Genomic DNA, 23,948 nt, shown 5'->3' with positions numbered 1-23,948 from the left:
TTATCATTCATATTCTCTGAAAAAAGGCCAAGAAAGCAAAAATTCTTCCGGGGTATGTAAACTTTTGAGCACCACTGTACATAGTGCACACTTATATATACATGTACAACACACACATATATACATACATGTACATGGCACACACTTATACATACAGGTACATGGCACACACTTATATACACACATGCATGCACATGGCACACACATACCGACAATTGTATATGGCATACATTTATACATACATGTACATTACACACACTTATACACACATATACATGACGCACACACATATACAGTTGTGCTCAAAAGTTTACATACATCATTGGCTGTAAGCCATAAGCTTCAACATTAACAGAAATAAACACTTTAAATAGATCACTCTGTTTGTCATGACTCTATATGAGTTTCACTTTTTGTATTGAAGAACTGAAATAAACTTTTTGATGATGTTCGAATTTAGTGATGAGCACTTGTGTATATATATTAGTTACACACAAATTTAAGTGTATTTTATTGGGATTTTATGTGATACTAGATAGTGGCCCGATTCTAACGCATCGGGTATTCTAGAATATGCATGTCCACGTAGTATATTGTAAATAACGAAAGCTAGCACTCGACAGTTGTGAGTCACGGTGCTAGTGAACGGGTCGTAAAAGTCCCATAAACCATAGAATGAAGAAATCACTGCACTCGTATATTGAAGTTGCTTGAACAAGTGTAAAGTTTTATTCACAAGTGAAAGTTCCACGTAGTATATTGCACAGCCCATGTAGTATATTGCCTAGCCACGTAGTATATTGGCCCACGACGTAGTATATTGCCCAGTCACGTAGTATATTGCCCAGCCACGTAGTATATTGCCCAGCCACGTAGTATATTGCCCAGCCACGTAGTATATTGCCCAGTCACGTAGTATATTGCCCAGCCACGCAGTATATTGCCCAGCCATGCAGTATATCGCCCAGTCACGCAGTATATCGCCCAGCCACGTAGTATATTGCCCAGCCACGTAGTATATTGCCCAGTCATGTAGTATATTGCCCAGCCACGTAGTATATTGCCCAGCCACGTAGTATATCGCCCAGTCACGCAGTATATCGCCCAGCCACGCAGTATATCGCCCAGCAACGTAGTATATTGCCCAGTCACGTAGTATATTGCCCAGTCATGTAGTATATTGCCCAGCCACGTAGTATATTGCCCAGTCACGTAGTATATTGCCCAGCCACGTAGTATATTGCCCAGCCACGTAGTATATTGCCCAGTCACGTAGTATACAGCACAGCCACAAAGTATACAGCAGAGACACGTAGCATATTGGCCAGTCACGTAGTATATTGCCCAGCCACGTATGTAACAGGTTAAAAAATAAAAAATAAACATACTCACCTTCCGTGGGAGCTCTTGTAGTCCTCTCGCCTGTGTGCGGTGCATGCGGCAGCTGCCGGTCCCAGGGTTGGTATGAGCGCAGGACCTGTGATGACGTCGCGGTCACATGACCGTGACGTCATGGAAGGTCCTTCTTGCATACAGGGGCGGATTATCAGAGGGTCAATATGGGCGGTAGCCCAGGGCCCAGTGGTCTGGGGGGGCCCTGGGCTACCGCACAGATTGACCCTCTGATAATCATCTGTGAATGCCGGCGGCCGCCGCCGGCATTTATGTGCCCCTGCCGTACCCGGTGGGCAGAGAGAGGGGGCCCGCATCGGGCCCCTTCTCATCTGCTCACCGGGCCCCTTCCGGCGCTGCGGCGGTTTCCTATTGACGTGCGGGCGGGCGCGCGCCCGCACGTCAATAGTTAACAACAGCCGCCAGCCAATTGGAGGCTGGCGGCTGATGTCGGCCGCAGGCGCACACGTCGCCGGCGTCTGACGTCATTGTCAGTCGCCGGCGAGTGTGCTCTGTTGGAGGGAGCTCACCGCTGGAGCGCGGACAGGTGAGGAGACTTTGTTTTTTTTTGTTTTGTTTTTTTTTTATAACGGTGGACACAATGCGGGCAATGCTGGAGGACACTGGGGCAATGCTGGAGGACACTGGGGCAATGCTGGAGGACACTGGGGCAGATTGCTGGAGGAGACTGGGGCAGATTGCTGGAGGACACTGGGGCAGATTGCTGGAGGACACTAGGGCAGATGGCTGGAGGACACTGGGGCAGATGGCTGGAGGACACTGGGGCAGATGGCTGGAGGACACTGGGGCAGATGGCTGGAGGACACTGGGGCAATGCTGGAGGACACTGGGGCAGATTGCTGGAGACTGGGGCAATGCTGGAGGACACTGGGGCAGATTGCTGGAGGACACGGGCAATGCTGGAGGACACTGGGGCAATGCTGGAGGACACTGGGGCAGATGGCTGGAGGACACAGGGGCAGATGGCTGGAGGACACTGGGGCAGATTGCTGGAGGACACTGGGGCAATGCTGGAGGACACTGGGGCAGATTGCTGGAGGACACTGAGGCAGATTGCTGGAGACACTGGGGCAATGCTGGAGGACACTGGGGCAGATTGCTGGAGACACTGGGGCAGATTGCTGGAGACACTGGGGCAGATTGCTGGAGACACTGGGGGAAATGCTGGACATACTGGGGCAGATTGCTGGACACACTGGTGGTAATATTCTGGACACACTGTCTGGGGGCAATGCTGGACGCACTGGGGCAGATTGCTGGACACACTGTCTGGGGGCAATATGCTGGACACACTGGGGCAATATGCTGGACATACTGGGGCAGATTGCTGGACACACTGGGAGTAATATGCTGGACACACTGGGGCAGATTGCTGGACACACTGGGGCAGATTGCTGGACACACTGTCTGGGGGCAATGCTGGACACACTGGGGGCAATATGCTGGAGACACTGGGGCAGATTGCTGGACACTGGGGCAATATGCTGGACATACTGGGGCAGATTGCTGGACACACTGGGGGCAGGACTGGAGGAATGGGCAGAATGTAGACACGGGGCATGATTGGAGACACGGGGCAGAATGAAAGACATGGGGCAGGATTGGATCATGGGGCAGGATGGATACGATGGAGACATATGGGGCAGGATGTGGAGATCATATGGGGTAGAATGGATACTCATGAGGGCAGGATATGAGAACATATGGCTGGAGCCAGGAATGAGATAAACGGGGCCAGGATGTGGAATATTATTACCATAGGGGCTAATTAAGGGATATTATTACTGCAGTGATGTATTTATTATGTTTTTTGAGTATACTGTTTTAAATGGGGGTCGGTCCTGTTACTGTGCAGAGTGACACTATATCGCCTTTTTTTCTTAACGTGGTGTAATGTAGAAGTTGGGAAAAATTAAGTAATGTGTTCTGCAAGTGGAGCTCGAGATAACTGTGTTATTTCCTGCAGAAATGAGTCCTGGCTGGAGGAAATGATGGAGGTCTGTGCTGAATGAAAGATGAAGGACTTCACCTAGAGACGTCACTGGTGAGTCAGTGTTACCTATACACTGACACTATACACTGTATACTATATAGAGGTCCTGTGTATAGTACCACCAGTGATCTCTGTATTACCTCTTCACAGACACTGCATACTAAGTACAGATCTCCTGTGAATACTGGCACTTATGGTGATAGTATTGTGTTGTTGTTTTTTACTGATCAGTATTGTAGTATTCAGTCACTATGTGGTGGTAATATGTGGTCTGGAAATGGTGTTGTGGTATTTGTCCCTTGTATGTTCTATTTGGTCACCAAGTGGTGGTAATATGTGGTCTTGACATGGTGCGGTGGTATTTGTTCCTTGTATGTGATATTATTCGATCACTGTGGTTGTAATTTGTGGTCTGGTCATGGTGCGGTGGTATTTGTTCCTTGTATGTGATATTATTGGTCAAAATATACCTAAATTGTATTGCAGATTCTAACAAACATTTAATAGGTTACAGTAGAGTAGGGCCCGGCCATTTTTCTGGAATAATCTGGTTTGGGTATATCATGACCCCCGTCACATGACCCCGTCACATGACCGGGGGGGGGGGGGGGGCGGGGGCCCACAGTGTCTGAACAGCCCGGGGCCCTGGCTACCCTTAATCCACCCCTGCTTGCATACCATCCTTGGCCCCGGAACCTGCCGCTTGCACTGCCGAGGAGAGGACGCACGTCGGAGGGTGAGAATAACCTTTTTTTTTTTATTATTCTTACTTTTAACATTAGATCTTTTTACTATTGATGCTGCATACGCATCATCAATAGTAAAAAGTTGGTCACACAGGGTTAATAGCTTCGTAACCGGAGTGCGTTACCCCGTGCTCCGGTAACGCTGGCATTAACCCTGTGTGAAGGCTGACTGGATGACTGGAGGGGAGTATGGAGCGGGCACTGACTGACTGCGGGAGGAAGGAGCAGCCATATTGCTGCCGGACTGTGCCTGTCGCTGATTGGTCGTGGCAATGGTCGTGGGCATCTTGCCATGACCAATCAGCGACTTGGATTCCATGACAGACAGAGGCCGCGATCAATGAATATCCGTGACAGACAGACAGAAGTGACCCTTAGACAATTATATACACATATATATATATATATATATATATATATATATATATATATATATATATATAGACTGTATATGTTTTCACGAATATTTGAGCCCATGGATCCATTCTATGTCCATTTTGCAAGCTGGCGAGAAAATCTCGCTGTACGGATGCCATATGGAGGATGACATGCGCAAAGTACGCTGACACACCCTGCCTACGGATGTTCAGGGAACATTTCTGCGTATTTGGTCTGTAAAACACGGACCGTATTTCCCAGCGCTATGTGATGCCGGCCCAAGGCTGCCGTCACACTAGCAGTATTTGGTCAGTATTTTACCTCAGTATTTGGAAGTCAAAACCAGGATAAATACAGAAGTGGTGCATATGTTTATATTATACTTTTCCTCTGATTGTTCCTCTCCTGGTTTTGGCTTACAAATACTGAGGTAAAATACTGACCAAATACTGATAGTGTGATGGCAGCCTCAGGGTGAGCTTCCCTCTGGGTTAGGAGCATGGAGGCTCGTCGTCAGGACTTTCCTAGGGGTTTTGACTGTTTCGCAGAAGTTTCGATTCCTCTGAGCCTTGTGACAGCAGGAGAAAGAAAGCAGCTGACACCGCGCATGCGCAGAGCATCAGAGGCAGAAATCAGACTCCCCAGTAAACAGCGCACGGAGCCACGCCCCTCCCTTGGCCCCGCCTTAGGACGGCGAGGATACACCCCCAAATAGCCACCTCTGTTAGCGGCTCCCCGGCACCACGTGATGAGAGCAGTGACGTAAGAGGAAGAAGTCGCCATTAGAGGGAGGCGGATAGCAGAGCCAGGAGTCCTTGGCCTGTCAGAGCGGGGTCGCTGGTCAGTGCGCCTGCCGTGTGGGCCGCGCTTGGCCTTCGGTACAGGCTCCTGGGTGCCCGCGTCAGTGGAGTCCATGGCGGCTGGAGGAGCAGGAGGCGGAGCTGGGGGCAGCAAGACGTACTCGTTCAAGGTGGTGCTGCTCGGAGAGGGCTGTGTGGGCAAGACGTCGCTGGTGCTGCGCTACTGCGAGAACAAGTTCAACGACAAACACATCACCACCCTGCAGGTGCGACATCCGAGGCCACTAGTGCCAGCCGTGCTCACACGTGGGCAGAGTAGAAGGGGCTGGCACTGATGCTGTGTCTGTGCGCCCCCTGTCACTGAGTGGGGGATCGGGGGTCTCACTGCTGCACTGTCCGTGTACTGCCCATGTCATGCCTCAGCTGCTGATTGGCTGGAGCGGTCATGTGACACAGGTCATGTCATCTCTGGCACAGGCCCCTGCAGGAGGTGAGTGTTCATTATTTGTGACTGAAGCCGGACCTGTGGGCCAGTGCTCAGCCCCCTGTTACCATGCCATTGACTTGGTTTTTGGGGTGTTCTGCCCGTTACTGTCATAGGATCGGAGCGTGTGATTGTGGCCTTTCCCTGTAAGGATAGGTGTGTACGATGACATCAGCCAGTGTGGGGTATTTAACACCCCCCTCACACCTAGGCCATTATTGGGAGGGAACATTCACCTCCACCCCCTCCCAAAAATTAGCATGTAACATCCCAAACTATAAGTCTATGTGCACACGATGCAGATTTTGCTGCGGATCTGCAGCAGTTTCCCCTGAGTTTACAGTTCAATGTAAACGTATGAAACAAAAAGCTGTGCCCATGCTGCAGAAAAAAACGCGTGGAAACGCAGCGGTTTACAATCCACAGCATGTCACTTCTTTTGTGCGTTTTCCGCAGCGAATTTACAACTGCCCTTATGGAAAACCACAGTTGTAAGTCCGCAGTGAAAACCGCGGTAAATCTGCAGCCGTCTTCCACAGCGGATTTATCAAATCTGCTGGAATCCGCTGCGGAAAAATCCTCAGTGGACCCAGACTACGTGTGCACATAGCCTAAAGCTAGCTCATCACTAAGGTCTGCTGGGGAAAACCGCAGTGAAATAAACATGAGTTACTTTTTATTTCTTTTGGCTTGAAAAAGTGATCAAGATGTCACAAAATATATTAAGTTATATTTTAGCCTCCATAAACTCCCTGTCAGCGACAAAATATGTAGTTATGGGGGGGAGGGGGAACCCGGCTTTGAATGTCACTTAGTGAGCAAGTAATAAAGTGTAAATAATACGTTTGCCGTCACCATGTCCACAATTACCTAGGCTACGACAACAGCCTTTTTTTTTTTTTCTTTGTAGACTTTATTGATATCTTGTGCCCAATTATTTATATGTTGTGCACATTGGGCCACGGTCAGTATTTCTCATCAGTATTTGTAATCCCAAACCAGGAGTGGGTGATAAATACAGAAGTGGTGACGTGTTTCTATTATACCTTTCCTCTCACAATTCCTCTCCTGGTTTTGGCTTAGGCTGTCGTCACACTAGCAGTATTTGGTCAGTATTTTACATCAGTATGTGTAGCCAAAACCAGGAGTGGGTGATAAATACAGAAGTGGTGACGTGTTTCTAATATACTTTTCCTCTCCTGGTTTTGGCTTACAGATAATGACACTGAATGTGGCCTCTTATGCATCTAATGCCAGTCTATGGGAAAAATCTGCCCACAAAACTCTGTGTACTCGCACTAGAAATTGACATGTTGCTGATTTCAAATGCACCGCAGGTCGATTTACGCTGAGCAAAAAAAAACAAAACATGGCATGAGATTTCTAGGAGATTTTGATAATTCCATCCACTTTCCTGTAATTGTGACTCCTCTTGGGAACTTAGCCCTGAACTATGAAATTAGCATGTTGTACTCTCTAGTAAAATCCATTACAAACAAATTAAAACCTCACCAACCATGTTTCCCGAAAAATAATCCCTAGTATAAGTATTTTGGGCTTCTATGCCCTAGTTAGTCATTACTATAGTGTTTTGTTGTTGTGGTGGGATGGTTAATTGCCCATGGTCCTCACTCTATTAGGAGCCCACCTGCGTTTCTGTTCTGAGGTTAAAATCGCTTCAAGACCTTAGCATCTCATTAATCATACAAGCGTATGATTTAGAACAAAAATGACCCTTTCAAACTTTAAAATTAATAAATCACTTCTAACTCCCAGGCAATTGTGTGTTTAGTAATAAGTAAACCCTATTGGGGTAGGGAAAATCAATCTCCTTTTTTGTAATTTCATTTTAGACATTTGTGGTAAAACGATTTACTACACCTCTTGAAAAGTTGTGTTGCGGTGGGGTATGGTTTCCCAGAAAAGGGGATTTCCTCTCGAGTAATACTTCATGAGCGTTGCAAATAGTTTGGCAATAGAAAAATTCTGAGTTCCTCGAAAAATGACTAAGTTACCGTATACGCTTTCTAATAGATATGTACAGGAAAATGTCAACTCCTTCTGTATAGGGTCTGATTTAACAGACATATCAGAAGTTTGAGAAGTACCTTTTAGTTAGGATTTAAACAAAATCCCGAACCTTGCATTAATAGTAATGTCCATCACCATGAAAAGTCTGAGAACCTAGAGGATTTGTAAATTGACATGCCAGATTTGAATGTAAGCCTAAAACTGTAATTTTGGTCTTTCTAGGTTTTTGATGGTTTTATAAAAATATGGTGCTGCAAGGATTTCTGAGCTGGGACAGTCAGGTGCGTGTACGTAAGGTTAAGTTCACATTGCATTAAAGCAGCCTGTTAAACAGACTGCATTAACGCACGTGCCGAAATGCTAACGCAGATAGAGGTAGCAGATGCTCTATCTGCGCTAGCGGTGACGGACCCGGAAACGCTGCAGCCCGCGTCCCAGGGTCCGTCACTCAATGACGGCACATCGCTAGCGCACGCTCATTGTGGCATGTGTTGGCGATGCACCCGAAATAGTGATTAATGGCAGCGTTAAGGGACTGCGTTACACCGTGTTATGCCGCAGTGCCAGAACGCAGTATGAACCCAGCCTTACTCATGCTCCTGGCCAGAGCCTTTCTAGTTGGCGCGGCTTCGTCCCATACAGTTGTATTCAGCAAGGCTGCACCCACCGGTCTCTTTCTAGCTGGGACTTTGTATAACACATGTACTTGCCAGTCCTGGCCCAGACATCGGCGAATACCCGCAGCGTAGAGAGGGATGTTCATAAGTTTGCAGTTACATACTGATTGCGGACTTATCAGTTTAGACCGGACAATTCCTCTTAAACTTTTATCTAATTTTCTGTTTGTGTGTTTTTTTTTTTTTTTTTTTCTTTTTTGAAACCCCTTTACAACCTAAGACATATACATATGTCATGTCGTAGGTTGTATTGTACCGGTATTTGATGTGAGCTATCAAGACATCACAGCTGATCTGATCAGCTATCATGTGCCCCTAACATTCGTAGTTGGAGTCGTGATCCATCAGCGGCTGTTAACATGTTAAATGCCACTGCCAATCACTGACTGCAGTATTTAACACGAGCATGCCTGACATGCGTTCTAAACCCCGCTCAATGCTGATCTGCCATCAATGCTCTCCCATCACCTTTGTTCATAGGAAATAATGGTTTTTGCTGCAAAAAAAATTAATGCCAGAATTACGTTTTCTTTGGTCACTGTAACATTGCAATAGTATTTAATCAAAACATCGCAGCAAGAAGGGATTTTGTGGTCCAGGGATACTATGGGTAAGCACGTTACCTTTACTGTGTACTTTGTACTCATTATTGACTACATAAATTCTTTACCAGCAATGATTGCTTTTTTTTTTCTTTCTCTCATGCACTGTTGCATGTCACATGTTGTTCTCAGATCCATTATTGGATTTTGCCTTTCTTTGCATGTTTTTTTGTTTTCCCCCTTACGAAACCTTGATCTTGTACATGGTCTATGTATAATTCTAATTTTAATGAAAATAACTTTTTTTTTTTCTAAAACTTGCTATTTTTATTTAGGTTTGTGATTACTCCAGTTTTCATTCTTTCTTCATCTAAATATCTACTATATAATTGTCTAAGGGTCACCTCCGTCTGTCTGTCCTTCTGTCATGGTTATTCGTTCGCTGATTGGTCTTGCCAGCTGGCTGTCATGGCTGCCGCAACCAATCAGCGACGGAAGAAAAATGGCCGCTCCTTACTCCCCACAGTCAGTGCCTGTCGCCCGCATACTCCCCTCTGGTCACCGCTAACACAGGGTTAATGCCAGCGGTAACGGACCGCGTTATGCCGCGGGTAACGCACTCCGTTACCGCCGCTATTAACCTTGTGTGTCCCCCAACTTTTTGTATAAATCATGTTTGTTGATCAAAGCAAAAAGAATGAAGGTAAACGGTACAATCAAGTAAATCGGCAGGCTACTAGGCAGAGTTACAAGTTAATTAAGAGATGCGTTGTGACATCACCATGCATCTTGCACTTTGACATTCTGATAGATAATACTACTGATTGGGATTATAAAATAACAATAAAGAACAGCTAAAATAGTTTATAACGATTACTAATTCTCTTTATGATTATTCAGTAATCACAATGTTTATTCAGACTAAATGAGGGGAAGACAAACAAAGAAAGTAAGATAAGGAAGAGGAAGGAGGGTAGAAAAAAGAGGAGAGGATTGGGTAGGGTAATGGGGTATGTTGAGAAGAAGTGTGGCTGCCATCCCGTCCCAGCAGCCAGGGTGCGGACTGAAAAATGGTCTAGTAATAAACAATGGCGAGCTACGTAGTGCATCACGTTCTAGAAATCCAGAGATCTAAATCAGGGGTTTCCCTAAAAGCTATCCAAGGAGCCCATGTAGTATAAGTTTTGTCTACATTGCCTGGAGATTGGTTTAAGGCTACGTTCACATTAGCGTTGTGCGCCGCTGCGTCGGCGACACAACGCACGCACCAAAACGCATGCAAAAACTCTGCGTTTGCGACGCATGCGTCGTTTTTTGCCGAAATTTGGACGCAAGAAAAATGCAACTTGTTGCGTTTTCTTGGTCCGACGCTTGCGGCAAAAAAGACGCATGCGTCGCACAACGCAACAAACAAAAACGCATGCGTCCCCCATGTTAAATATAGGGGCGCATGACGCATGCGTCGCCGCTGCGTCGCCCGACGCAAACTAGCAACGCTAGTGTGAACGTAGCCTAACTGCTCCATTCTATAAATGTCATTGAGTTCTGCCACGAACTCTGCTCGCGAAGGAAATTTTTCTTGTTTCCAAAAGCGTGGGATCAGGTTCCTAACTGCAGTAAGAAAGTGTCTAAGGATGCCCCTCTTAAACCGAGAAATCGACAAATCACATAGGGACAGTAATGCTAGGCTTGCTGAGGGTTGGATCTGTGTGATAGACCTCTTGTTATGAAGTTCAAAGACTGCCAACCATAAGTCATTTGTGTCCCCAACTTTTTACTATTGACCCTGCCTATGCGGCATCAATAGTAAAAAATGTAATGTTAAAAATAATAATAAAAAAAAAACCTGCTATACTCACCCTCAGTAGTCGCTTGCGCCGGCCGCCATCGTCCGTTGCAGGTTCCGGTGGCAAAGATGGTATGGGAGAAGGACCTGCCATGACATCACGGTCATGTGAATGCGACGTCATCACAGGCCCTGCGCTAGAAAGACCTGCCATGACGTCACGGTCATGTGACCGCGACGTCATCACAGTTCCTGCGCTCATACCAAGCCTGGGACCGGAAGCTGCCGTGGACTACAAGGGGAGTATATATTAATTTTTTATTTTTTAACCTGTAACAAATCTGGCTGGGCAATATACTACCTGACTGGCCAATATACTACGTGGCTCTGTGCTGTATACTACGTGGCTGGGCAATATACGTGGCTGCAGCTGCGGATCCGCAGCAGTTTCCCATGAGTTTACAGTTCAATGTAAACCTATGGGAAACCGAAAAAGCTGTGCACATGCTGTGGAAAAAAACGTGCGGGAACGCAGCGGTTTACAATCCGCAGCATGTCACTTCTTTGTGCAGAATCGCAGCGATTCTGCACACATAGGAATGCATTGATCTGCTTACTTCCCGCATGGGGCTATGCCCACCTTGCGGGAAGTAAGCGGATCGTGTGCGGATGGTACCCAGGATGGAGAAGAGAAGACTTTCCTCCAGGCCCTGGGAACCATATTTGTGGTAAAAAAAAAAAAAAGAATTAAAATAAAAAATAATCTACTCACCTCTCAGTGCTGTACGCGGCCGTCCGTTCGCAGGTTTGCTATGCGAGCAGGGCCTGCGATGACGTCACGGTCACATGACCATGACGTCATGAAGGTCCGTCTCGCATAGCATCTTTGGAACCGGACCGCCGCATGCAGCCCCGAGGAGATTGGGACATCGGGGGGTGAGTATAACCATTTTTTAAAATTATTTTTAACATTACTATTGATGTTGCATATGCTGCATCAATAGTAAAACAAGTGCAGGAGTAACCCACAGCGGAAACCGTGATAAATCTGCAGGGATAACCGCAGCAGTTTTGCCCTGCAGATTTATCAAATCTGCTGCGGGGGAACCCGCAGAGGACCTTTCCTACGTGTGCACATAGCCTTAGCATTTAGTGAACTTGGTGGGAAAAAACAAACAATTGTGGATTTGCCATCTCACCACACTTGGATTTTAAGTTTTCCAGTACACTCCATTTGTTTTACCCTAGTGTTCAAAAGTACAACTCATCCTGCAAAAAACAAGCCCTCGCTTAGCTATATTGGCAGAAAAAAGCGGTGGCTCTGAGAAGGGAAGCATAAAACAAATGGAAAATCCCAAGATGGTGAAGGGGTTAAAATCGGTTTAAAATTCAGGCTTAATTTGTAAATGAAAACAAGCCACAAGAAAACTGATAGTCAATGAAGCAGTAAGGAATAAGACTATTTCTCTATCGCCTCTCATTTGGGAGACACAGGAACCATGGGGTGTATGCTGCTGTGAGCTCCTCCTCTGCAGTGTACACCCCACCGACTGACATTATGCATTTCAGTTTGACTTAGTGTCAGTAGGAGGTGGACACGGGTCTTTCATTAGACCCTTATCTATCTCAATGTGTGTTTGTTTTCTTTTAGGTTTTCCGGAGGAATACAGGGTGTACAGTCACATCTGTAATCCCACAATATGGACTAGGAGTACGGCGTGTACTGCCACCCCGTATCCTCATAGATCCCTCAGCAGGACCAAGATCCTGGCACACAAGCGTGCTCAGAAGTTCGGTCCTAGCTCCGTCCCCCACCCACTCGCATACCAGAGCCTGTCGGTTGGAGGAGACGAGGACGTCCATCACCAGCTCTACGGATGTCTAATACCTTCCACGTTTTAAGGTTAGTAACGGACGGTGTGGGATGTTTAGGTGAGTATCCTATCCTTTCTCTCCCCATCAATCTCTCCGGGGGGGGGGGGGGGGGGGGGGTGTCTCTGTGGATTCTCTGCTAAAAGAGCGGAGAAATATGGGCACTTCCACACTACTATCCTGCGGCCGCATCTTTACTCTATGCGGTGCCCTACAGGCAGCCGCGCAGCTGTTACTGTGGCCGCACTTTACCTGGCACAGACCCCACGCAGTATCCTGGACAACAGTCTGATTCGTTTGCGCGGCAGCCCTTGTGACCGGCCGCACTGCTTCCTCCACGGCGGCCGCACTTTTACAGGCAGTTGCACTGCCTTGCCTGTGGCCGTATCCTTGCTCCGTGCAGCGCGGCCCCCTACAGGCAGCCGCACCGTTTTCCCCGGCGGCCGTACCTTTCGGAGCTGACTCGCGGTCCTCTTCGGCGGCCGCTGGCTTCTAATTTAGGCCCCAGCTTCTCCCACGGCCTACTTCCGGCCGTGACTCCGCCCACTTCCTTTTTTCTTCGGGCGGGCTTTTCTCCCGCCCGACAGGTTTATCTCGGCGAGATCCGCCCACCGTCGCCATCTTGACCCTACTGTCCTGGCGGTTAGCCCAGCCCTTTCTCCTGTGCCGCTGTTGTCTCCCTTTTGGCGTCAGGAGCGATCTGCTCTGCCTCTTCCTAATAGCGCAGAGCCTGACGTCCTCATTCTTGGCGGTCTCCTGTCGGGCCTGCAGCACTGAACAGAAGAGTGTCTCACAAGCCCCTTCTTATGGCCGGTAGTGAAGGACTACCGTTCCGGGATAGCATCTTCAAAGCCTCCATCAGGAAAACGCTTTGCAGCCATGAGTAGCTCTGCTCTGCAGTCTGACACTCTCCTCTGCTCCCCTGTCCCTAACCTTCTGCCATTCGTCAGGGACCCGTTTGTTTGTCATGTCGAATTCTAAGGGAGGTCGCTTTCACCCTCCTACTTCTGCCTTAGTCAAACACTTTGTGTGTTCGTCTTGTAACTACAAACTTCCCTCAGGTCAGTCCTCTCCGATCTGTCAGGCCTGCAGCAACCCCGTTATGCCCACTGCCCAGGACCCACCTGCTGTTCCGCCTGAGAGCGAAGCCTCCACCCCAGCCTGGGCTTCCTCTCTGTCACAATCCGTAGCGGATCTAACTCTGGTGTCTCCAACTCTTACATCCGTGCTTGATAGGTTGCCCCTGCAGACCCCCGTAGTTGCCAGCGGGTCGCAGGAGGCTTCATCCGAGCCTTCCGTTATTGGCCGCAAAATGTCCAGACGGGAACGCCGGTCTGTCCTCCCACCTCGGCATGACTCTCGACAAGTCCCCAGCCCACTTCCCAGGCTGGACGGCCGTCTCCTCTTCTTCAGAGATGTCTGGATCTCAGTAGAGGACGCATGGATCAGGGAAGTTGTCGGGATACAAAATAAAGTTCATTTCACGATCCCAGGATTGTTTCTTTGAATCCTGATCTCCAAGAGTCCCCGCCCTAGTTCCGGGTTTCTCCGCAGCCATCGCTTCTCTCCTCAAAACCGGGGTAATCGTTCCCGTCCCAGAAAAAGAACAGTGCACAGGTTGCTATTCAAATCTTTTTGTGGTACCGAAAAAAGACGGCAAGGTTCGTTCCATTCTGGATCTCAAATTGCTGAACAAGAGAGTTCGTCTGAGACCCTTCAGGATTGAATCCTTTCGTTCAGCAATTGCTTCAATGGAGGCTCGGGAATTTCTGTGCTCCATGGACATCCAGGACTCCTACCTCCATGTTTTGATATTCCCGGGACTCCACCGATTCCTGTGTTTTGCAGCACTTCAGGAGCATTTTCAGTTTGTCGCCCTGCCGTTCGGTCTCCCAACCGCTCCCAGGGTTTTTCACGAGGATCATGGCATCTGATAGCCATCTTGAGGGTCTGGGGCCTGGTACCTTTTCCCTACCTCGACGACATCCTCATCACGGCTCTGTCGTTTTCTCAGGCTCCCGAAAGCCTGCCCATCGTCCTTGACACTCTAGCCCTTTCGGGTGGCTTGTCAACAGGAAGAAATCCTGTCTTGTCCCTTCTCAGCGCCTTGTTTTTCTGGGCATGCTCTTCGACACTCGTCAGACCAAAGTCTTCCTTCCCGAAGGCAGAGATCCATCCTTCGTCGGGAAGATCACTTACTCCATGGTCCTCTGCATCCCTCCTTCCGATCGGCCATGAAGGTTCTTGGAAGGATGGTTGCAACATTTGGAAGTGATTCCGTTTGCCCAATTTCACTCAAGACCCCTTCAGCAGGCCATCCTATCACAGTGGGACATGTCTGTCTTCTCCCTGGATCGTCCGGTTCGACTCTCTCCCCGGGTCAAGCGGTCTCTCAACTGGTGGCTGACGTCACCTCTCATCTCCCACGGCAGCTCCTTCCAGTTGACTGGCAGGTGGTGACGACTGACCGGGTGGATAAAAATCTTGATTTTTTTTAAAAAATCAAAAACAGATTTTTTTGATTTAAATCAGATTTTTTAATCAAGTTGTACACAAGCAAAACTTTGTCTTTTTGCAAATCTAATTGTTTTACACAAATAAAAATATTAAAACAGTTGATTATGAAACCTAATAATTTTTATTTGCACTATTAAACACTCAGAATTGAACTACAGAGAGTAAGTACTTTTTAACAATAGCCTATCTCTAACGTTTGAAGTAAGCAAACATCTTCAGTGAATACATCAGTCCTTTAAGCCTACTGTTTATTTAGGACTTTTAATAGGAAAACCAGTTGTCCTGCTTTAGCAGTTCCTAAGCGGTTTCGGACTGTTGTGTGCACAAAACCAAATGAAGAAAACCAATCTCTCTACTCCTGCGGATGAAGCCGATGCAGTCAGTAGCTGAGTAGCTAGATTTATTATCTTTGCTGGAAGAACAAGTGATTGCGACTTCCACCAGTCCAGTGGTTTTAGTTCATTAACGACGTTATCTGCAAACATGTATTTTTGAAATGGTGCAGATTCACACTTCAATTTCAGCACAGTTGCCACAATGTCATGGTTAGTATTGGCGAGCCACTCCATTGCATAGTTGTTTTCCGCCTCAGATAATTTTTTCCCTCTGTAGATGGGATGCAAGATATTGGCTAAATAGTGTTCTTCTTTTAATGCTTGGTCCTTGCGGTGCTGTATTGCAACCTTTACATTGTTTGAGAGGTTCAAGCGATCTAGAGAACCTTCTAAATCTTTCCAAACTTCTGTGGCATCAGCTATGGTTGCAGTATCTTTCTGCATTTTATCCAACGCAATCGATATTGGCTTTAACCTTTCCAAAAGGTCCTCGGCATTTCTCTTCACACCAAGATTTAATACTTTGCTTCGTATATTAGCATCAATTTTATCCCGATGTGTTTCGCAAATGGACAGTAATTTTGACCAGTTGTTAATAAACATTTCCAAGCAGTCAGCCAAGGTATTCCATCTAACATCTTGTGGTAGAACCAACTTCAGTCCTCCCATTTCCTTGTAGGTTGCATGTGCAAAATGATTATTGCGGAAATATTTAACAATTTCTACAACATGTTCCTTGACACCCGAAATATGCAGGTCTTTTGCCAAAAGATGCAACAAATGGGCAGAACAACCATATGTAATGACATTTGTGTCATCCTCATGTGCCAGTTCCGCTCGCATTTTTGCCACATTGCTTGCGTTATCAGTAACTAAGCTCCTTACTTTACATCCAAACTGTTCTTGGCATTGGTGAATTGAGTTCTTAGCAATTTCAAGTAAATATTCAGCAGTATGTGAATTTCCAGATGTGTCGATTGTGTCTGTAAGGTAAGTTTCACCATCTTCTGTTGTGACACAAGTGCAAATTATGGGGTCGTTGTGGATGTTGCTCCAACCATCCAAGCTCATGTTAACAACCTTGTCTTTCAAATATTTTGTACAAGCCGCTCTTTCTATGTCGTATACAGCCTGAAGATGTTTTCCTGAGACCTCAAATCTACTTGGTGGTTTGTAGCCTGGTCTAATTCCTTCGATCATTTGTACAAACAATGGGTGCTCAACTAGTCGGAAAGAAGAATTGGTTGCAAATATGAATTTAGCAATTAATTCATCAAAATGTTCTTTCTGGCTCGTCGTAGTCTTTAAGATGAATTTTTCTACACTTTGCACGCAAAGTTTTTTTTTGGGCTGCTTTGTTGAAGTTGTACCCAGATATTGATTGTCACGTGCAGCACAAGCCATATTTGACCCTGAAAGCACAGAAATTAAAAATTTAAATCGACTGCGTATTTGAAGAAATATAACGAAAATATTTTGAAACAAACTTTTTGAACAATGTAATGGTCCTCGTCCTATAAGGGCTGTCTCAAAAGTTATGCTACTCAAGTTTTCCGGTGAAGTTGCTGTAATACTGGTAACTAATATCAGAGCAACTGAAAAAAATTATGTCACAAGTTTTAAAAATGTTTTTTTTTAAAAATGGTCAATTTGGCAGACTTCAAAAGTGAATTGCAGCCTACAATAAAAAAAAAATAAGCGTATACACACTTTATTTTTACTTAAAGGACATGTGCACCTTTATTTTTTAAGGTGCAGTGTGCACATGTCCTCCCCCCGCAGCTCTCTTACCTCCGATGTCAGCGCTGCGGGGATCCGTGGCTTCGTTCTGCCCGTCCGCGAGCGCGCCTCCATTCATTTCAATGGAGCGTGCGGCCCGCTGACGTCACGCCGCTGGATCACTGCGAGTAGGCCGCAACCGGAGGACGGGAGGCGGACGGTCAAAACGAAGCCACGGATCTCAGCGCTGCGGGGATCGGAGGTAAGAGCGCTGCGGGGGAGGGAGGACATGTGCACCTTAAAAAAAATAAAGGTGCACATGTCCTTTAGCGTTAATTTTCTGTGAAATATTGCCTTAACATAAATTTAAATTCTATACTCCAGAACTACTAGTGCTAGAAATTTCTCTTTTCATAGACTTTAACCATCCCAGTAAAATGTCTGTTAAAAAAATAGGTTGTAATTGCCAGACTTACTAGTACTAGGCTCCTGGTGCATAAGAAGCTGTGGGGGTTCATTGACATTAGTTGTATCACTATCAACATCTTCATTTCCCTTCTGGTTGCAGTTTTCATAATGTGATTTCAAACGGCAAACAAGTCCTTGGATATCCTTTTGACAGTATTTGCACTTTGCTCTTGCACCTTTCTTTCCAAGATCTGCTGCTGGCATCTCAACAAAATGAACCCAAATAGGGTCTCTCTTACGACCTGCCATGGCTCACACAGATCACTTATGAAGTTTGATTGTTACTACAGCCAAGTACTGCTGACTATCCAACAAGTTTGGGCATGTCAACTGAATGGAAAAAGAAACTAAACCAAAAGTGAAACCAAGCTAGAAGTGTGGAATTAAAGGGGCAGTATGAACAAAATGTGGAGGCTATTAATAGTTTATACAATTAAGACATGCTGCTTTTAAACACCTACCTATTGCCATATAGTAAAACAAAAAAGATTTTTACTTACTTTGGGGTCCCCCCCTCACCCTGGCGTTAGATCGTTGCCCCTAGTTTCGTCCGTGTAACTATGGGCGCACATGCGCACTGCTCTCACTTCTCATTTTAATCGTGATTTATATTAAAAAAAACCTTTTGATTTAAATCAGTGATTTAAATCATGATTAAAATCATGATTTAAATCGATCCGATTTAAATAGAAAAAAATCTTTTGATTTAAATCGTGATTTAAATCATGATTTAAATCGGCGTGATTTAAATCAATCCACCCTGATCGACTGATGCCAGCCTTCTCGGCTGGGGTGCGGTGTTTTGTCACCTGACTGTTCGGGGTCGTTGGTCGGCGCAGGAGTCTTCTCTGCCGATCAACGTCCTCGAGACTCGGGCCATCTGTCTGTCCCTTTGTCACTGGGAAAGGTTTTTCAGGGGGTCTACCAATCCGAATCCAGACGGACAATGCCACGGCTGTGGCATATGTCAACCATCAGGGGGGGACTCGGAGCGCCTTGGCCGAGGTATCCAAGATCCTCCTCTGGGCAGAGGCAACGGTTCCGGTGATATCTGCGGTGCATATCACCGGCGTGGACAATTGGGCCACCGAATTCATCAGCCGCGAGGGCCTCGCGGCAGGTTAATGGTCCTTGCATTAAGAGGTCTTCTATCAGATTTATCGTCGATGGGGGAACTCCGGACGTGGACCTCACGGCGTCCCAAATGAACAGAAAGGTCCCTCATTCGTCTTCAGGTCTTGCGACCCTCTAGCAGTGGGCTTGACGCTCTGGCCATTCCTTGGTCGCAGTTCGTGCTCCCCTACCTGTTTCCACCCTTTTACCTTGATTCCCAAGCTGTTGGAAATGATCAAGGCGGAAGAGGTGCCGGTCATTCTGATCGCCCCGAATTAGCCCAGGAGATCTTGGTTAGCAGAGATCGTCATTCTTCTCGCGGACGCCCACTGGCGCCTTCCAGACAGCCCCGATCGGCTGTCTCAGGGTCCGATCTGCCACCCGAATTCAGTCGCTCAGTCTAACGGCGTGGCTGTTGAGACCGCAGTTCTAAGAGCGTCTGGCCTTTTGGGCCGGGTGATTCACACCATGATCCAGGCTAGAAAGCCTTCGTCTTCCAGGATCTACTATCATGCCTGGAAGGCTTTCTTTCGTTGGTGCGAGTCCAACCGCGTTTCACCTATTTCTTTTTCCCTTTCATTTTGGCCTTCAAGCAGGACTGGTTTCGGGCCTTGTTCTTAGTTCCCTAAGGGCCAGGTTTCTGCGCTCTCTATCCTTTCAGAAGACGTTATCTTCTCAGCCACAGGTTAAGACCTTCCTTCAAGGAGTAGCCTATGCTGTCCCTCCGTACAGGGCCTCTGTGGATTCATGGGATTTAAATCTTGTGCTGGATGTTCTGATGGGTTCCCTCATTGAGCCTCTCAGGGAGGTTTCCCTGTCAGTTCTATCTTGGAAGGTGGCCTTTCTTGTGGCCATCACTTCTATCCGCCGCGTTTCCTAGTTGGCGGCCCTTTATTGCCATCCTCCTTTCTTGGTTATCCACCAGGACAAAGTGGTCCTCAGGCTTCCTTCCTTCCCTTCCCTTCCCTCCTCAACGAGGACATTGTTCTACCTTCCTTTTGTCCAGCTCTGACTCATCCTCTGGAGCGATTGTTGAACAAGCTGGACCTCGTCAGGTCCGTGAGGATCTTCCTGGCTAGAACGTCCGCTTTCCGGAAGTTGATTCTCTTTTCGTCATTCCTGATGGCACGCGTAAAGGCCTGCCGACTTCCAAGGCGACTATTGCTCGCTGGATCAGAATGGCAACTTTGGAGGCTTACCGGGTCAAGAACAGAGTGCCCCCTCCTGGGATAAAGGCTCACTCTACCCGGGCAGTGGGCGGTACACCACAGGGCTTCCGCCCTACAGCTTTGCAAAGTGGCAACCTGGTCTTCCATCCACACGTTAGCCAAATTTTACTAGGTCCTTACCTACGCTTCGGCGGACGCCAGCCTGGGCAGAAGGATCTTGCAGGCAGCTGTGGTGAGTCCTCTGACTTGATGGAAGTCTGGTTTTTCCCACCCCAGGGACTGCTTTGGGACGTCCCATGGTTTCTGTGTGCCCCCAATGAGACGATAGAGAAAACAGGATTTTTGGTTGCTTACCGTAAAATCTGTTTCTCGGAGCCTTCATTGGGGGACACGCGGCACCCTCCCATGTTTTTCACTTTCTGTTCTGTTATATGACTGTTCTCCACGTTTACAGTTCTCATGTTTGTGGTTATGTTTCAACCTTACTGTTTTTTCTCCTACTGCTTTCTCACGAACTGAAGAGTATAATGCCAGTCGGTGGGGTGTACACTGCAGAGGATGAGCTAACTTTTTTTGTGCATAGTGTCAGCAGCATACACCCCATGGTTCCTGTGTCCCCCAGTGAAGGCTCTGAGAAACAGATTTTACAGTAAGCATCCAAAAATCCTTTTTTTTTTTTTTTCCCTCTCTTAAGTAGGAAAACCTGAGGGGACACACAAAGAAAAGGAAAAGGGTGTGAATGACCTAAAATTGACAAATCAGAGAGGAAATGCGGCACTACTGGATAAGATCCCAATCTGTAATGTAGAGGCTCTAAGAATCCGGCACTCTGAAGTGAGTATAGTGGGGAAAAAAATGACTTATCACAGTGGTCCTTATAGATATTGTGTATATATCTCGCCTTCTTTATATCTTCTCCCACTCCATGGCCTGACACGTGTGTATGTTTGATAATACACTATCTATAAGGACCCCTGAAATAAGTCTCATTTATTTCTCTTCAGAGTGCCAGATTCTTTGAGCTTCTATACAAAATTGACAAGTGTCAGAAGTAGGGCAGGAGGCCTGCTGCATAGGTAATAATGCATGTACATTATGAAACAAAGATGAAGTATGTGGATGCACACAAATACACACTAATTATAGCCAGCTGTGCCAAGTGAGTTATAGAGGGTCCAATAACCCGCAGAATTATACCAGTGATAATGGTTAACACATACCCAGCGTAGGAGCAGGACCTCCTAAGGGATGCGGCACCCCGACACGTCAGATAATTCCGATTTAGAGAATGTTCACATCACCTTTAACTCTGTTCAGTGGCTGAGTCAGTCAGGCTGACATCTGAACCCTCACAAAATGGGGTTCAGCCATATGCGCTGACAGGGCTGCTGACTATAATGATGCAGATGGAGTCAGTGTATTGTTGTGCATCATATTGGGCTGTATAAACCTAGTTGAGGCGGGCAGCAAGACATAGTCTGTCTGGCTGCCCACCTCCCCAAAACATGCATATTGCCAGAAATGATGGATGCTAGGGCACACTGTGACTTAGTCTGCATGATTATAGTCAATGGCCCTGTCTGTGTATATGCCAGATTTCCACTGAACATAGGGTAACATAGACTTGGGGGCTTTTATTTTCTCTTCTGTATGAATGTAAAAAAAAAACAAATTGCAACATGTTTAATCAGACCTCAAATTACAGTACTTCTTTTAATCTTAATAGGGGTATATCCCATTGAAAAAGCAGCAATAGCAAAATGTGCATGTGGGTGCATGGCGTGGATCCCACATTATACACAACATGGGAAAGCAGTAGCTAGATGCTTGATGACAGGTTTTTAGCTATAATCCCCTACCTCCGTAATTGCACTAGCACCTCATTGTTCTCTGTATGCATTGGCATGGCTGTAAAACAAGGGAACAGTATAATGTATTCGGAAATATAGGTCTACTGGACTACAGTATTATCAATGACTGTTTCATATTCACCTTTTTGTTGCACTTCACTTTGTAATACCGTATATTAGCAACTGACTGTCACATAAGTAGTCAGTTTATTGTACTGATGTTTATCTGATAACTAGATGGTGGCCCGATTCTAACGCATCGGGTATTCTCGAATATGCATGCCCACGTAGTGTATGTTGCCCAGCCCACGTAGTGTATGTTGCCCAGCCCACGTAGTGCATGTTGCCCAGCCCACGTAGTGCATGTTGCCCAGCCCACGTAGTGCATGTTGCCCAGCCCACGTAGTGCATGTTGCCCAGCCCACGTAGTGCATGTTGCCCAGCCCACGTAGTGCATGTTGCCCAGCCCACGTAGTGCATGTTGCCCAGCCCACGTAGTGCATGTTGCCCAGCCCACGTAGTGCATGTTGCCCAGCCCACGTAGTGCATGTTGCCCAGCCCACGTAGTGCATGTTGCCCAGCCCACGTAGTGTATACTCACCTTCCATTCGCAGCGGTCACCGCCGCATGTGCTGCGCTGTTTCCTGCAGTCGCAGCTGTCATGAATAACCGCGGCCGTCATCACTGACTGCGGCCGCAAACTTAGTCCCCGGCTTTTGGCTGCGTTAGGCCCAACAGCGCCCATGGTCCCGAGCGGCTCCGCCTTCCTCACGTGACTCTGCCCCCTTTGCAGCGCTTCTGGCTGGGCCTGTATTGGCTGGCCACGACCCGCGGCCACTAATTTAGTCCCCGGCTTTTTGCCATGGTAGCCCCAACAGCGGCCATGGTCCCTGCCGACTCCGCCCCCTCTACAGCGCATCTGGCCGGGCCTGTACGGAGTGGGCGGGGACTCGCTCTGCATACTTCCTGGTCTCCCCTGCCCTTTTGTATACGCCCACTGGCTGGCCTCGACCACTGAATATTCGGGACAGACAGACGGAAGTGCCCCTTAGACAATTATATAGCTAGATACCAGTGATGTGGTCCAGACTCCTTTATTTTTTTTTTCCTGTTCCCTCTTTGCCTCATATATAGTAATATGTATGTCTGGCTGAAATGTGATTTTTCCTATATAAGGGTATGTTCACACGTTCCTGATTTCCATCCTTTTTTTTTTTTTTTTCAGGACTGTTTTTTAAAAAACTGCAGCTCTTGGCAGAAAACGCAGGTCCTTTTTTTGGTCCTTTTTTGATCCTTTTTTTTGATCCTTTTTTTTTTTTATGCAGTTTTCTATGCAGTTAAAATGGCTGAAAATACCCTAACCAAAAAAAAATTCTTAATTTTTTTTTTTTTATTGTCCCTACCTATGGGGGTGACAAAGGGGGGGGGGGTCATTTACTATTTTTTTTTTTTTTTTTAATTTTGATCACTGAGATAGGTTATGTCTCAGTGATCAAAATGCACTTTGGAACGAATCTGCCAGCCGGCAGATTCGGCGGGCGCACTGCGCATGCGCCCGCCATTTTGCAAGATGGCGGCGCCCAGGGAGAAGACGGCCGGCCGGACGGACACCGGGACGCCGGGTAAGTATAAGGGGGGGGCATCGGAGCACTGGGGGGGGGGGGCATCGGAGCACGGGGCGGTGGGATTGGAGCACGGGGGGGCGGGATCGGAGCACGGGGGGGCAGCTACACTCCGTCCACGCACTTCCGCCCGCTTCCCCGCACTTCCTGGTGCAGCGGTTCGGCACCACAAACCACAGTAAAACCCGCAGATATTTTTTTCATCTGCGGGTTTGACCTCACAATGGAGGTCAATGGGTGCAGAACCGCTGCGGCTCCGAAAAAAGAAGTGACATGGTACTTCTTTTTTACCGCGGCTATTCAGCGCGGCTTTTTTTCCCGATTCCCGCATCATGTGCACAGTGGTTCCTGTTTTCCATAGGGTACAGTACACTGTACCCTGCATGGAAAACAGCTGCGGAACCGCAGCGGCAAAAACCCTGCGGTTCCGCTG

The 23,948-nt window shown here is 47.2% G+C and overlaps 2 protein-coding genes across 2 annotated transcripts in view; one reads left to right on the top strand and one right to left on the bottom strand.

Annotated features, from left to right (window-relative positions):
* Positions 1 to 5,277: 5,277 nt before the first annotated feature.
* Positions 5,278 to 23,948, top strand: part of RAB21 (RAB21, member RAS oncogene family) — a 41,494-nt gene continuing 22,823 nt past the window's right edge. The window contains exon 1 of the mRNA XM_069764597.1: positions 5,278 to 5,596. Coding sequence (XP_069620698.1) covers positions 5,444 to 5,596 — 153 coding nt within the window. The 5' untranslated portion in view covers positions 5,278 to 5,443. The remainder of the gene's footprint in view (positions 5,597 to 23,948) is intronic.
* On the bottom strand, positions 15,342 to 18,428 carry LOC138675924 (uncharacterized). The gene is made up of 2 exons (XM_069764595.1): positions 17,770 to 18,428; positions 15,342 to 16,986 (listed from the first exon to the last, which is right to left on the bottom strand). The coding sequence occupies exons 1-2, from the start codon at positions 18,008 to 18,010 to the stop codon at positions 15,527 to 15,529; spliced, it is 1,701 nt and encodes a 566-aa protein (XP_069620696.1). The 5' UTR covers positions 18,011 to 18,428; the 3' UTR covers positions 15,342 to 15,526.

Source organism: Ranitomeya imitator, chromosome 4 (assembly GCF_032444005.1).
Source record: "Ranitomeya imitator isolate aRanImi1 chromosome 4, aRanImi1.pri, whole genome shotgun sequence".
Lineage (NCBI taxonomy): Eukaryota > Metazoa > Chordata > Amphibia > Anura > Dendrobatidae > Ranitomeya > Ranitomeya imitator.
This window is presented reverse-complemented; position numbering and strand designations above follow the sequence as displayed.

Excerpts from the sequence above, each read along its gene's own strand:
- LOC138675924 (XM_069764595.1), bottom strand. The coding sequence starts at position 18,010 with ATGGCAGGTCGTAAGAGAGACCCTATTTGGGTTCATTTTGTTGAGATG. Across the intron at positions 16,987-17,769 it reads GCACCAGGAGCCTAGTACTA|GGTCAAATATGGCTTGTGCT; the intron begins GTAAGTCTGGCA and ends CTGTGCTTTCAG.